Genomic DNA, 15,470 nt, shown 5'->3' with positions numbered 1-15,470 from the left:
AGAAAACTTTTTGCAGTATGCATCCAGCTCCATTTTTTTTTAAACTCCTAACTGCCATGATTCTATTGAACTGAACACAAAAATCTCTCATACTAAATTTGCCAAGTTAAAATCAAAGGAAATTCAAATGTAAGGTTCCAATAGCAATGTTAACTCTGACAAAGTGCACATGCATTTTGCCTATTGAAAATTTTCCAATTAAATGTATAACATAATATTACTGTCTATGTTGTGAAATGTATACCATCAGACACACATGACTTGCAAATGGCCACACTAATATTGTTTTGGAAACTTGACTTTTGTATATAATGCTAAAGGTTACACAGTTAAAAATACATTTTTTGCATTTCAAAGTAAATAAATCCCATTTGAAAACTTGTTATATAGTTGAAACAAAATAGATATTTACCACAGAAATAGGAATACAAAACAATTCCCTGTTTTAGGCACAGCAGAGATTGAGAGATGTATATAAGAAACCCAAATACCAGATAAGTATTCCAATACTTGCATGTGGCATATGGGTTGACACTGTATTTCAACAGAATAGTGGAGTAGTCACCCAAAATATTATGAATTTTAGTTTTAAAAATCTGATACATTATCACATATATTAAAGATTTATTCTTTATATAGTTATAGTATTATATGTGAAGAAATAATAACGGCTAATCATAATCTAGATGCTTATTCGAATGAGGTTAAATCATCACAGAATAAAAATCTGATTTTAAAATATTTTAACATTTAAATCTTTATTAGTGAAATTTTAATGTGCATGTGTACCCTTGAAAACAAATCCTTATCACATCTGTCAAAATTTGGTAGGAATAGATCACTCCATCAATAGCTCACAGAAACTAGATAATATTCTCTAGAAACAATTTATGAAAAAGTCAGATCCATATTTCATATCTGCCACAAAAGCTCATCAGAGTAATAACCCTCCTTCTCCTGGGTGTTATCCTACCATCTGCTGCTCTATTACTTATCTTTATTTTGCAACTAATTAGCAGCATAATCTTCTAAATTCAGCAAGTTAATTATCATTATTGTGGTCTATGCAGCATCATCAGTCCTCATGAAGTCTTGTCTCTCCACCCCCAGAGAACCTATGAAAATGAACTAGGTTGGGAGAGGGTCTGTTTCTTTAGAGTAGGCTCATTAGGTGTTTGCTGATTAGCTCGGCACGCAGAGAGGCAGGTCAGAAGAATTCTGCTGAACACAAGGTCCCATGCCGGGCTCAACCAAGCTAATATAGGTTTCTGAACATTTGCCAAACTGCCCTCTGTCAACTCTCAGTAGAAACCCCCTGCAGAAAGCCTACTGGCTACCCACTGTGTTCAAGATATTTCTCAGTTTGTCACAAAAGGCTTTGTATTAAGGGTTCTCCAGAGTAGAACTTTGTTTAAACAAAGATTTTTAAATTTATTTTCTTAGGAAACTTCATGATTCACTCAGAATGTTTTCCCCAATGTTTTTTGTCTGCATCCTCAAACTGCATGTTAATGACAAACATGCTACACAGCTTGAGGTAAATCATCCTTTTCTTTTTATATACACTGATATCTGGAATTTCAGATTTTCCTCTCAAACAGATCAAAGACCCAATTCTAAAATAACAGAACCCTCCCTGACAATACAGTATAACATTTTTCCACATCGCCTACTGTACCTGCATGTGTTCTGGGCACCTCAAAAACACCCCCCCCCCCCAAAAAAAAAAATCAACCTGCACGTGTGGCTTTACTTTTGTGTGTGATCTTAAGAGAGTTCTTTATAACAATGGACACTGAGCCTGTGTGTGTGAAAACCCACATTTTGCGCATATGGCACACTTCATACATGAACTGTAAAGCTGATCTTCCTACAAGACTCTTAGAATCAGCTGCACATGAGCACCCAATGTGATGCTGTGACAAAAAGAGTGACTCTGATGCTGGGATGCATAAACAGGAATCTCAAGCAGGACAGAGAGATTATTTTACCTCTATATTTGGCACTTGTGCAACCGCTGATGAACTACTGTGTCCAGCTCTGGTACTCACAATTCAAAAGGATGCAGATAAGTTGGAGAGGGTTCAGAGAAGAGACACAAGGAAAATTAAAGGATGAGCGAACGTGCCTTCTAGTGACAGAATTAAGGAGTTCAATCTATTTAGCTTAACCGATAGAATGTGAAGGGGTGACTTGATTACAGTGTGTAAGGATCTACACGGGAACAAATATTTAATAATGGATTCTTCAATATAGCAGAGAAAGGTATAACATGAACCAGTGGCTGGACCATTGGAAGTTGAACCATTGGAATAATTTACCAAGGGTCATGGTGGATTCGTCCTCATTGACAATTTTTAAATCAAGATGGGATGTTTTTCTAAAAGATACAACTTCCCTAATGTAATTCCTGGAGTGTATGGGCTTTGTTACACACGAGATCAGACTAGATTATCACAGCGGTCCCTTCTGGCCTTGGAATCTATGAATCATCATTCCTATTAAAAGCGAACAATAAAAAATATTTTCAAAGGAATAAGAGCAACTGACACTTCATGCCTGACAACACTAGCATAGAATAATGCAAGCTAACACTGTGTACATGAACATCCAACTCAAAAGAAGTACATTAGAATGCCTGTTTCACCTACCTAAATTTAATATTGTATGCAGGGGCTTAAATGCAATACATATTATTGTCTAACTTCATATCATTATGCTTCAGCATTTAAGCATACACGCAATTGTTCCTTATACAGTATATTTTTCACATAGTCTTACTGGAGAGTGCATCGCAACAAAATGATCAGAGCTAACCATTTTCCTATTTTCTGCCTCTCCGGGAATTTTTTATCCCTGTTCTTTTTTCTTCTCTCTCTCTATTTATTTATTTATTTTTTGGTTTATTTTCATGCTTTATCTTATTTTCTTGCTCCTGTGCTTTCTCTCTTTCTCCCCACCCAAGGCAATTGTGTTCACAGTGTACTGTCTCCGTATAGGCTGCATGAGAAGCCAAGACTGTGCCACCCTGAAGGAGTCTGACATTCCCAGGTTGGGATTTCATCAAAACAACAGCCATCCCAAATGAAAAACAAAACAAAAATCCAACTATTTAAATTATGTATTTACAAAGTTAATACGCAGTTGTGCTTGCACATGTGTTTTATACTGGTATGACATTTGACTGCATAGAGGAAAAACCATCAGAAGAAAACTATCCTGTAAGGTTAAACTTTTTTCCAGAATGTTAGCACCAGACATCTCAATGATACATCTTCAAAGACCAGATAAACATTCTTTCAAGTCAAATCAAAAGAAGGCTGTAACAAAGAAAATATTTACAGATGTGCAATCCAGGCACTGAAGGGAGACTCAAACATGTGTGGAAGTGGAATACAGCTCAACCAACCAAATGACAGGCAAACCTGAATATTAAATTGGGCAGCTTCAGGCTGGTAAGACTTTGAAATGTCACTGGAGAGCAGATTTAGAAATTGAACTGAGGCTTCAGGAGCCGCTCATACTTACAAGGTAAAAAATGGGCAGAAAGACATTCTTTAGACGAATGCATGAGTGAAGGCTATATTTGGCATGTGAGACAGATTAGGTACCCTATTCTCCAACAATTGTGGGATTGTCTTCTAGGAAAGCCAAGATGAAATTTTAACCATGACTTATATCTATTATCAAAGAACATTTTTGCTGACACATTTTTAACAACTGAAGTTTAAAACAAAATTTCCATTTATTTCAGTAAAGCTCACTCTTATGATTATCACAACAAATGGTGCTATATATGATTTTGAACGCGCAGCTTTGCTACATACAAGCCATAAGGAAATAAATAGTTATTTATCAAAAAATGCAGTGGTTCTATGCTCTGGCTCACTCTGAAAAAGTAGCTAAACTAGAGTCAAATGGTAATAAATTATGCATCCAACACTCATCTAAGGTTCTATTCCCCTCCTGTCCCTCCGGGAAAAATGGGAAAACAGAGTAAGGGTGGGATTTTCAGAAGCACCTGAGAGAGTTAGGTGCCTAACACGCATTGAAAGTTGACTCCAACTTAGCTATGTTGTCCTTCCCCATGAAGAATATTAGGAAAGTCAAGGGAGCTTGTAACAAATGGATGCAATTTCTGTTAACCATAGAAATGTAGGGCTGGAAGGGACCTCAAGACGTCATCTAGTCAAAAATGTGTTTTAGAAATTAGGAGTAACTGGTGGACAAAATAAGAAGATTGACTATTCTGCCCATCACTCCCTTTCAGAGTCCTCAAAGAGAGACTTGTGGAGGGAAAAAGCTGGCTAATGTGACAATAACTGACTGAAAGATCAGAGAAGGGAAAGGAGCGAGCTTCACCATCATGAATGCCACTCTTACTATCTCCTGGGACTGCAAGATCTACTGTACCATCACTGGACCTTTGTCAGCCTGATTCCAAGATGTCCTGACCAGACCTGGGCAAGAGAGGGACTTAGATGACATTGCCACCTTTACCAACTCCAGCTGAACCCGAAATACCATCTAGGATTTGAGACTTTATCACACCACCCACTACTCCCTTTCCTACCTCTCGTCTTTTGCCTTCTGTTTAAAGAGAATCTGGATTAGCTGGCCAAGACTATATATTTTACTACACTGCTGTAAGCCTGTAACCCAGAAGAGGAAGATAAAAGCCATGCCCTAAACAGCTCAATGCTGCTACAAGTTTGCTAGGCCTTAGCACGACTAACAAAACAGTTTGCTGTTCCTTTGTTTTTTCAGCAGCGAGGCTGCAAGTGAAAATCAACACTAGAGACAGAAGCTGCATTTTCCAAATGCTGTTCTTTTCTTTCCTCTTCTGTGTGTGTGGGTTTGGTTGTTTTTATTTTTTTTATTTTTTTTTGTCTTTTAAGAAATGGGATTGGACTTTCACAGCAATGAGAACTCTAGCCCTTCTCAACTAACTTCTCTTTTCCCCAAAAGGACAGTTATTACCATCTTTAATACCATCTAATAGACTAAGTGGGTTTTCCTTCTAAAAACTCTCTCTTCAGCTAAAGGGAAAAGAACAAGGAATGTTAAAATAAAAGTCTTCCCCAATACTCCACATTTCAAATGCTTTACCAGTTTTCCCTTCCTTCTCTCTTTCTCTCTCTTTAATAAAAGGTGAAAAAGATTTTTTTAAAGGTGTGTTTGCCATGGCACTAAGTAGGTTGTGGTATCTCTATACCAGACCCCAAACCTCCTTTAACACTCTAATGTTGAAATACTGTCATATTAACGTCATTGACTCTTTGGGCTCATTTATTCCATCTAAATGAATACAAAAGACACCACTAGATACATCTTCCCAGCTTGACAATGAACCATAAACTACTCTGAGTATAGTCTTTCAACTGGTTGTGTGTTCACCTTATAACAGGGGTCTCAAATACAGGGCCTGTAGGCCGTATTTTCTGCGGCCCACGCCTGCCCCCTCAGCCTACCTCCAGGCCTGGGGTGGGCAAACTACAGTCGCAGGATTGTCCCCCTTGATCCCCGCACCACTCTGTAAAGCGGCTGGCATCACATCCCTGCGGCCGGGGGTGGGGGGAAGAAGCAGAGGGCTCCGTCCTTGTGTTGCCCTGTCTTCTAGGCACCGCCTCCCTCCACTCCCCCCAGCTTCCATTGTCCGGGAAAAGGGAACTGCGGCCAATGGGAGCTTCGAAGGAGGTACCTGAAGGCGTGGCAAGCAGCATGCTGAGCCCTGTGTCTCCCCTCCCCCAGGGGCTACAGGGACATGGTTCCAGCTACTTCCCGGAGCAGAGCGGGATCGGGGCCGGCAGCCTGCCCTGCCCTCGGTGTGCGCCGCTGCCACCCCAGATCCCGAAGCCCTCCTGCACCCCACCCCCCAACTCCCTGCCCTGAGCCCCCTGCCTGCACCTCAACCCCCTGCCCTGAGCCCCCCGCTGCATTCCACACCCCTTCTGCACCCCATTCCCCTGCCGAGTCCCCTGCCTGCATCCAATCCCCTGTACTGAGCCCCCTGCTGCATCTCACACCCCAACTCCCTGCCCTGAGCCCCCTGCTGCATCCCAATCCCATCTGCACCCCAACCCGCCTGTGCTGAGCCCCCTGCCGCATTCCACACCCCTCCTACACCTCAACTCCCTGCCCTGAGCCCCCCTGCTGCACCCCACACCACTTCTGCACCATGAGCCTCCTGCCCGCACCTCAACCCCCTGCTGCACCTCAACTCCCTGCCCTGAGCTCCTGCCACACCCCTCATGCACCCTCTGGAAGCAGAGAGGGGGCAGAGTTGGGGTAGGGACTTCAAGGAAGGGGTAGGGAGAGGGAAGGAATGGGAAGAGGCGGGGCCTCGTGGAAGGGCTAGAGTGGGGGCAGGGCCGGGGGGGCAGCAGGGTGTGTGTGTCAGTGATGCATCCCTCAGGCCAATGAACTAGCCCTCATGTGGCCCTTGTGGTCATTTGAGTTTGAGACCCCTGCCTTATAGTAATTTCACGTAAGCCACATCCCTAGTTTGCTTATGAGAATGTCATATGCAACTGTGTCAAAAATCTTACTAAAAATCACAGTATCTCACATCTACTTCTTCTCCCCATCCAGTAGGCCAGTAAACCCATCAAAGGAGGAAATTGTATTGGTCTAGGATGATTTGTTCTTGGCAAATCCATTTCTTATCATCCTATTATCCGCTAAGGGCTTCACAAACTGATTAATAAGTTGTTCCAGTATTTTTCCAGGTATCAAAGTTGGGCTGACTGGTCTACAATTTCCCAGACCCTCTTTGTTCCCTTTTTTTAAAGGTATGTACTATGCTTGCCCTTCTCTAGTCCTCTGGGACCTCACCCATCTTCCATGAGTTCTCAAAGATGACTGCTAATGGTTCTGAGATTGCTTCAGTTAGGCCTTGTCTACATTACTGCAGCAAGTCTATCTAAGTTATGCTACTCCAACTATGTGAATAATGTAGCTGGGGCGGACATAGCTTAGGTCGACTTACTGCGATGTGTACACCGCACTGCATCGATGGGAGATGCACTCCTGTCGACTTACATTAATCATCTCATTCCGGTGGAGTACTAGAGTTAACCGGAGAGTGCTATGCGGTCAATTTAGCAGGTCTTCACTAGACCCGCTAAATCAACCTCCGCTGCATCGATCACAGCAGCGTTGATCCCTGGTAAATATAGACATGACCTTAGTTTCTTAAGTATCCTAGGGTGAATTTCATCAGGCCTTGAAGACCTGAAGACATACAGCTGACGAAAATATTTTTTAACCTGTTCTTTCCCTGTTCTGGCTTGTGATCCTTCCCACTTCTTGTAAATATTAATTGTGTTGAGTATCTGGTCACAACTAATCTTTTTAGGTAAAACTGAACCAAAATGGGCATTAAATATTTCAGAATTTCTTGATGTTACCATCTGACCCTCGCTAAATGGTGGATTTACACTTTCCTTCATCATTCTCTTGCTCTTAATGTATTTATAAAACCTCTTTTTATTGCCTTTTATGTCTCTTGCTAGGTGTCACTCATTTTGTCCCTACATGCTTATACTATTCTTTTGTACTTATCCTTAGCAATCTGTCCACGTTTCCACTTTTTGTAGGATTCCTTTTAGTTTTTGGATCATTAAAGAACTCCTGATGTAACCGTATTACTCACTCACTAATCTTTCCTTCACATCAGGGTAGTTTGCTGTTGTGTCTTAAATGTTACAATGTTCATTATGCTCCCTGGTCTACTGATGAAGGCAGAAGATGTTTCTCTGGTCAGAATGATAGTGCTAGCTTTGCCCAGGGACAAAAAGTTAGGTCATCCCTGCAGGAAACTATGAACATGATTGTCTCCTTTTGGGCAAGTTGTCACATGTCTTGTCAAAGAAGAGGTTAGGGCCTCAACCACCACATCAATCTCTTCATCTTGAATTTCTCGAATAGTCAGAATGCCTCAACTGAGAGTACCTTACAATAATATATTTTTTTATATAACTTACAGTAAAAGATGCAAGATACTCTATTAGAGATTAGAAATTTTCAGTTTTTGCATTATAGAAGACAAAAGTTTAACCAATGACAGCTAAAGGCAAACAATAGATAACAGCCCTCCAAGACATTTACCCACTGTCAAGACATCATCCCTAGTTCAGCAGCTTAATTATTGTCACACTGAATGTCATGTATTCAGCAGACTGTTTTGACGTTAGGTAGCCAGTTGTTTTAGCAAGTTGGACAACCAGTTGTCTTAGCAATTACATAAAGTATGTATTTATGTTACATTCCCCTAGTGTAATATGAGAAAAATCCACAGCAATGAAATATGTCTACACATGACTAAGTTCTCTTACAATATCAATAAGAAAGTTCCAAATGAATTCAAAAATTCTGCTTCCTTGTCTTCTAGCTAGTAACCATAGTGATATAGTAAGAGAAATATGTAATAAGCCTAGAAATTGTGTTTAACCGATATTAATAGTATCTAGTTAATACTGCTTATTAAGTTTTATTGACAATCAGAGCATAGCATTTTTTAAAAAGGTATTTTCATCAACTTTGTTTATCGAGGAAATATTAATCAAATAAAATTAACTATTCTAAACCCTCTGTTGGTTAACAGAGACCATCACAATTAATAAAAGTAAATTTAATTACTCTGACATTTGCAGAACTTAAAATGTATTGCACGTTACATTGCAGCAGTTTCATGTTTAACATATTTTTACATGCAAGAAATATACCAGAAAGACAGAGAATTTGGTGTTGCAAATAAAGATTTAAATTCTGAAAATCAAACTGGAATTTTAAAAATTGGTAACCTATGGTGCCTGTTCAAAATACTTTCTATAGCTTTTAGCTATTAGCCTATCCCATTTTTTGTTGAAGAAATTTTTCTGTGAATATTAGGCTTCTTGTTTAGTTCTTTACACTTTAACAGAAATAACATTTTCTTCATTTTTGTGAATATACACTATATAAAGCACATCTAATATATACAATTCTGATATATTCTGTCCATTCCTTATTCATAGAGACAAGAAAGAAAAGAAGAAATATGGTGAGTACGCTTTTACCATCCCATTTAAAGAAGATAAGCAAACACTGAAGTGCACATATTAGCTACATATTAGCTTCTAATGAGAAAACTAATGAGACTTAAATTTTAAGTCTCGCAATCTGTTTTTCTTTATGCTATTTCTGTGCCTTCTCTATAAGTGATTGCTTTTTCCTATGTGAAATCAAAAGCTTTTACCACTTGTATTTTTTCATATATAAAGCTTCATAAAGCATATTACTGCATGATTTATTCTTACTCTTAAGAATCTAATTTCTTGCCCAACTAAACAAAAATGATTTAGACCTCTAGTCTTGAAGTTCTAATAGATTCCACATAGTGAAATTCTGTGAATAGGAGTCTTTGATCCTGTGGAATACGTCAGGTGTGGAAACAGAATTCTTGTTCTTATCTGATCCCCATTTTTTATATTAATCTTTTTCCAGAATTAAGATAAATACATTTTCTCGGAAGGCAGTTACAATTATTTTTTTCCTGACTCTGAAAATGAAGGACTCCTTTTTCAATCCCTCTGAAGGATAAGAGTGGAGACTGAGGAGAAAAAGCCCTTAGTACTGTCCTCCCATCTCCTGCAGTACTTCAAAAGCCAACTCACCAAAGGGAGCAGAGATAGGAGAGTAGCTCTGATTGTAGCAGGCAGCTCTACTCAGAGTTCACTGGTGGCCAATGCACTCCTGAGAGTGGTTGCATCACTTTGGGAAAAGGGGTTCTGTGTGTCCAACAGCCTCACCTCACACAGACAGACATCTGATGTGGAAAGGGTCCTTGCCCATCTCTGGGGGTACCCCTGCACACTTCCTCACTACTGAATACACTAGGGTTTGGAGTGGAGACCAAAAAGAAAGTTCACCAGCCTTCTCTCCACATTAATAAAGGATTTTAAGAGATTCATCTCTCTAGGAAGCCCATCATCCCCTCCTGCCAGCAATATATACAGTCTCAAAGTGGCTTCTGCAGCTGTAGCAACTGGGCTGCCTGCTCCTGCTGCTGCCATGGAAGTGCCCTAGCAAGGCGCTATTGCCCCTGAATACCCTACTACTTCACATTTAAAAATATTTTTATCTACTTACTGCTCCTGATTCGCCTCTTAATTTTTTAAATACAAATAAACGAGCGTCAGGGATAATACAATACTATTCTAAGTTAAATGCACGTAATCTACAAATCAGATTCAGCTTGTGGAGTTCTTCTACGGATGCACATGGGGGGACATTTATTTAATTTTTCTGTCATATATTTCCCATTCCATTTTACAAGAACAGATGGAATGAAGGAAAGTTAGATAAAAAAGCACTGAAGCAACTAGCTAACAAATTGGAGAAGATACACATTTTTACTGGAAGTGATTAAAGTTTAAACTATAATTATTATGATCCTGCTAAGGTACATTTATATAACTGATTCTTTTCTTTACCCTTTTTGGTTATCTTAACAAACGAACTTTTTAAGTTCATCATACTAAACCCTATCAGGTTACATGCCTGGAAGAAAAGACCATAAGCAGCTGGGAATATTAAGACGTGTGTTGTCACGTAAAGCCTGTTTTTTATTCCTATAGTCTTTTCTGCTATGAAGCTTCACACTGTTTTGGTATGGGCTTACCTCTGTAGTTCTTCAATTTTGCTTCTACTAGCAGGCAAGGTTCACTGCTGAAGTGATATTAAGCTTGTGTCTCCTCCGTCTCCTAATGCCACATCTACGCCTACCCTTCACTATGAGGAGCGAGGCTGAGCTTACTGTTAAAAAACTGGTCTTCTTCAGAGTTCATTTAACTGGTGCTGCTAAATTCATAAATGTGTTTTAGTTCCAGTGCTAATAATCATATAAGAATCTAAAATTACCATAAAACCAAAACACATTGGTAACTCATTTTCTAGCACTGAGGATCCCAGCACAGAGCTCGTCTTCTGTAAGATCAAAATCTGTAGAAAATAAAATGTATACCGCACGATAACAATTACTAAATCAAACAACTACATCTGTAATAAAACCTAATTATTAATGACATAACATTTTTTCAAATTAACCTTCTTGAAGATCAATGGAATTCTAACTTACCAATTTTGCCTCTGACTGCACTGGCTGTGGGGAGGAGGGCCCTGGGATTCCTGGGATATTAGGCACCATGGTGACAGGTCTAACAAGCTGACCAGGAAAGTCATAAAAAGGAAAAACAATATTTGAGTATTCCAGCATAATACAAATTATATGATTGCATTGCCCACTAGAACCAAAACAGCCACCAAAATCTGTAAAACTAAGTTCTAAGGCTTAAGGTATAGCAGTATTTTAATTACTCTGAAAGGGTAAAAAGCTTTCTAACCATTTAAGTAATATTTGGAATGATAAAGATATACTATTCTAGTAAGTATCCAGAGCACAAATTACAATAGTTGCCAAAAATATGTATCACACCATAGTAAAGCAAGTCCAACATTTTTTTTGTAAAATGTCAGTGTTTGAAATTTAAAAAAAAAAGCATTTATGCAAGTTTGCATTATTTTAAAATTAAGAATGTATAATAGGTCTTGTGTAAACTTACTGGAACTGCAGCAGGGACATGAACATTAGAATTTGTGATTGAGGCAGGAATAGCAACAGGCATAGTTTGTCCATTAGGAAGATGTAACAGCAGAGGGAAAGGACCTGGTACTGGTCTAAGAAAAACAAAGAGGAGGAAATGTTTTAAAGGGACACAAATATACAGCAGAATTGAAAGATACTGACATTTCTTATTACAAACCTTGATACATTATTAATTTGGTTTAACCCTGTCCAAACTTATAGACTCAGACTCATAGGTCAGAATGGACCAATATGATCATCTAGTCTGACCTCCTGCACAAGGCAGGCCACAGAACCCTACCCATCCACTTTTATACAACCCCTAATCCAGGACTGAGTTATTAAAATCCTCAAAACTGGTTTGAAGACCTCAAACTGCAGAGAATCCACCAGCAAGCGACCCATGCCCCAAGCTGCAGAGGAAAGCGAAAAACCTCCAGGGCCCCTGCCAATCCGCCCTGGAGGAAAATTCCTTCCCGACCCCAAATATGGCGATCAGATAAACCCTGAGCATGTGGGCAAGACTCACCAGCCAGCACCCAAGAAGGAATTCTCTGCAGTAACTCAGTTCCCATCCCATCCAACATCTCCCCGCAGACCACTGAGCAGACTTATCTGGTGATAATCCAAGATCAATTGCCCAAATTAAACTATCCTATCATAACATCCCCTCCATATACTTATCAAGCTTAGTCTTGAAGCCAGATAAGTCTTTTGCCCGCACTACTTCCCTCGGAAGGCTGTTCCAAAACTTCACTCCCCTAATGGTTAGAAACCTTCGTCTAATTTCAAGTCTAAACTTCCTAATATCCAGTTTGTACCCATTCGTCCTCGTGCCTACATTAGAACTAAACTTAAATAATTCCTCTCCCTCCCTAACGTTAACCCCCCTGATATATTTATATAGAGCAAGCATATCCCCCCGCAGCCTTCTTTTGGCCAGGCTAAACAAGCCAAGCTCTTTGAGTCTCCTTTCATAAGGCAGGTTTTCCATTCCTCGGATCATCCTAGTAGCCCGTCTCTGGACCTGTTCCAGTTTGAATTCATCCTTCTTGAACATGGGACACCAGAACTGCACACAATATTCCAGATGGGGTCTCACCAGCGCCTTATATAATGGTACTAACACCTCCTTATCCTTGCTGGAAATACCTTGCCTAATGCATCCTAAAATCGCATTTGCTTTTTTAACAGCCGTATCACATTGGCGGCTCATACTCATCCTGCTATCGACCAATACCCCAAGTTCCCTCTCCTCCTCCTTCACTTCCAACTGATGCGTCCCCAACGTATATCTAAAATTCTTATTATTAATCCCTAAGTGCATGACCTTGCACTTTTTACTATTGTATTTCATCCTATTACTCTTACTCCAGTTTACAAGGTGGTCCAGATCTTCCTGAATAGTATCCCTGTCCTTCTCTGTGTTAGCAATACCCCCCAACTTTGTGTCATCCGCCAACTTTATTAGCACATTCCCGCTCTTTGTGCCAAGGTCAGTAATAAAAAGGTTAAATAAGATCGGTCCCAAAACCGATCCTTGAGGGACTCCACTAGTAACCTCCTTCCAGCCTGACAGTTCACCCTTCAATACGACCCGCTGGAGTCTCCCCTTTAACCAGTTCCTTATCCACCTTACAACTTTCATATTCATCCCCATCTTTTCCAATTTAACTAACAGTTCCCCATGCGGGGAACAGCTTAAACTATTTGCCATTTTAACAAGGTATCAATAATATCCACATTCTGTACATTTACCAGTAATTCTGTTTGACATAACTGTGTTACACAGTTATAATGTAAACTCACTGTACTGTTGGAGAATAGGGAGTTGCAGGCCACATTGTTTATCAAATTGCAGAAAAAAGTGATCAAAAGTACTTGGTAAACTAGAAAAAATCTTTTTAGAAATCTGCAATAAAATATTTTACTATCGCATATAACTTACACTATTGGCCTGTTGGAGGATGGAGCCTGGGTAATGACAGTGCTAGAAGTTGGTGAAGGTATTGCTTGCTGAATAATAACACTTGAGTCAGAACTTGTTAGCAATACATTAGGAACCTGCAGTGACGCTGGACGAACTATTGTTGATGTAGGCTGTGCAGTCTGCTGAAGTGACACTTCCTAAGGGAAAAATGAAAATTAACCATTGAAATTACAGACCATCAATAAACATTGTGCAGTGAACATAGATTAAAGAGAAAAAAATCAGCAATCTTTGTAACATTGACACAACTTACAGACTCATGGAGTGGAATGAATAATGCTCTTTTAAAAAACTGAGTAAACTCAGCAAAAATATAGGCTCAATAATTAAGGCTGTGACAAACAAAATCAAGAAAAGCATCTGTTCGTCACAATTTTAGGCCAAATTCAAGATCAGTTTGATGAGCTATGAGACATACTGCTCCAATATGCTGTCAGGGTTTATATTAGTAAGTCCAATAGATACAGGGGAAACAAATTGACAATCAGTATTATGCTACCGGATGCATCAGTTCTTGGTAAACAGTCCTTTTCAATATGCCCTGACATACAGCAAAGAGAAATATAAATGAATATTTCTTTTAGGGGTATATAAACAGCTGAAACAAAAAGGACCATTGGAATCAGTAAGAAGCAAAAAAACTTAGTACATTTGTTACTCCTTTTAAAAACTAATTTCTCTTGTTTAACTAGGACCCTATCTTGTGAAAAATACTCACAGGACTTTACAGTTCTTTCAGTCTTTCAAGATGCTTAGAAATACCCTCACCTACATCTTGACTGAATCTTAAAGAAAGATTTGATCACAGAAGATAGATCACTGTGCTTGTAAACCAGGCAAGTAACAGAACTGACTGAGGATGTGATCTCATAATCCTGAAACTGGGAATCAGTTAGGATTCAATGAAAATATTAAACAAGCGTTTAGCACGTCTATCCATACCTTCCATCTGAAGACTCCAAAGCACTTCACAAAAGTTAATGAAACAAGGAATTACCTTTAACATGGGACCCTGTATACTGTGCTATAAACTTTACCTACTGTACACGGCAACTAGCCCCCAACCAAAATTAATATGAGAGCACTGCATGATGCAGTAAACTGGAAATTACATGGTAATATTTGTTATTGCTAAATTCAGTAACCTTTAATTGTACTGAAATAGAATATAAATACTTCATAAAATGAACACACACAATAAATGCATTCTATGGACAGGGCAGCTGAGCAGTTAACCAAACCAGGACAGGGCTAAAATGAAAACCCATTAGCTGCGACTAAAATCAAGATTAGAAAAAAGTGATATTTGTCGGTTGGAGAGATTATCATCTCCAACTACTGAGGAAGCATGCCCACTGTTTGTTCCTTATTAGATCCTCTATTGCTCTTGGAGGTACATACAGGTAGCAGCAGCAGAGCATTTTATCTGGACTTGGCTTTTATCTTTCCTTTTGGATGCAGGCTTTTCCAGTCACCTATGCCTTTGTCAGATTTGACTGCTGCTGTACTCAAGACTACACTTTAAAACTATGGAAAAAAAAAAAACCTTCAATTAGTACAGATTTCAACTGCCCACTTATTAAATGGTATTTCACTTAGGGAACATATTACACCTGTGCCCTATAGGCTGCACTGGCTTCCATTTGATTTCTGAATGAAGCTTATGTTGCAGATTTGGACTGATAATGCCCTGAATAGTTAGGGACCTTGCTGCCCTAAAGACTGCTTCTCTTTCTATGGTGCCTTTTGAATTCAGAAGTGGTCAAACTGGGAGCATTTCTAGTTTAAATAGGAGTGGATTGGCAGCAGGGCTTTTTCAATAAAAAGAGATCTTCAGCTTTGAAACTTGCACCT

General features: G+C 39.4%; 1 protein-coding gene across 3 annotated transcripts in view; it reads right to left on the bottom strand.

The window, feature by feature from the left end:
* ATF2 (activating transcription factor 2) overlaps positions 1-15,470 on the bottom strand; it is a 92,189-nt gene that overhangs the window by 34,372 nt on the left and 42,347 nt on the right. For all 3 annotated transcript variants that reach the window (XM_030580862.1, XM_030580864.1, XM_030580863.1), the window contains 3 exons: positions 13,575-13,753; positions 11,604-11,718; positions 11,120-11,206 (listed from right to left, as the gene is read on the bottom strand). In XM_030580862.1, coding sequence (XP_030436722.1) covers positions 11,120-11,206; positions 11,604-11,718; positions 13,575-13,753 — 381 coding nt within the window. The remainder of the gene's footprint in view (positions 1-11,119; positions 11,207-11,603; positions 11,719-13,574; positions 13,754-15,470) is intronic.

This window comes from Gopherus evgoodei, chromosome 11 (assembly GCF_007399415.2).
Source record: "Gopherus evgoodei ecotype Sinaloan lineage chromosome 11, rGopEvg1_v1.p, whole genome shotgun sequence".
In the NCBI taxonomy this organism is placed as follows: domain Eukaryota; kingdom Metazoa; phylum Chordata; order Testudines; family Testudinidae; genus Gopherus; species Gopherus evgoodei.
Note: the sequence above shows the minus strand (reverse complement) of the source record. Positions and strands in the feature narration are given on the sequence as shown.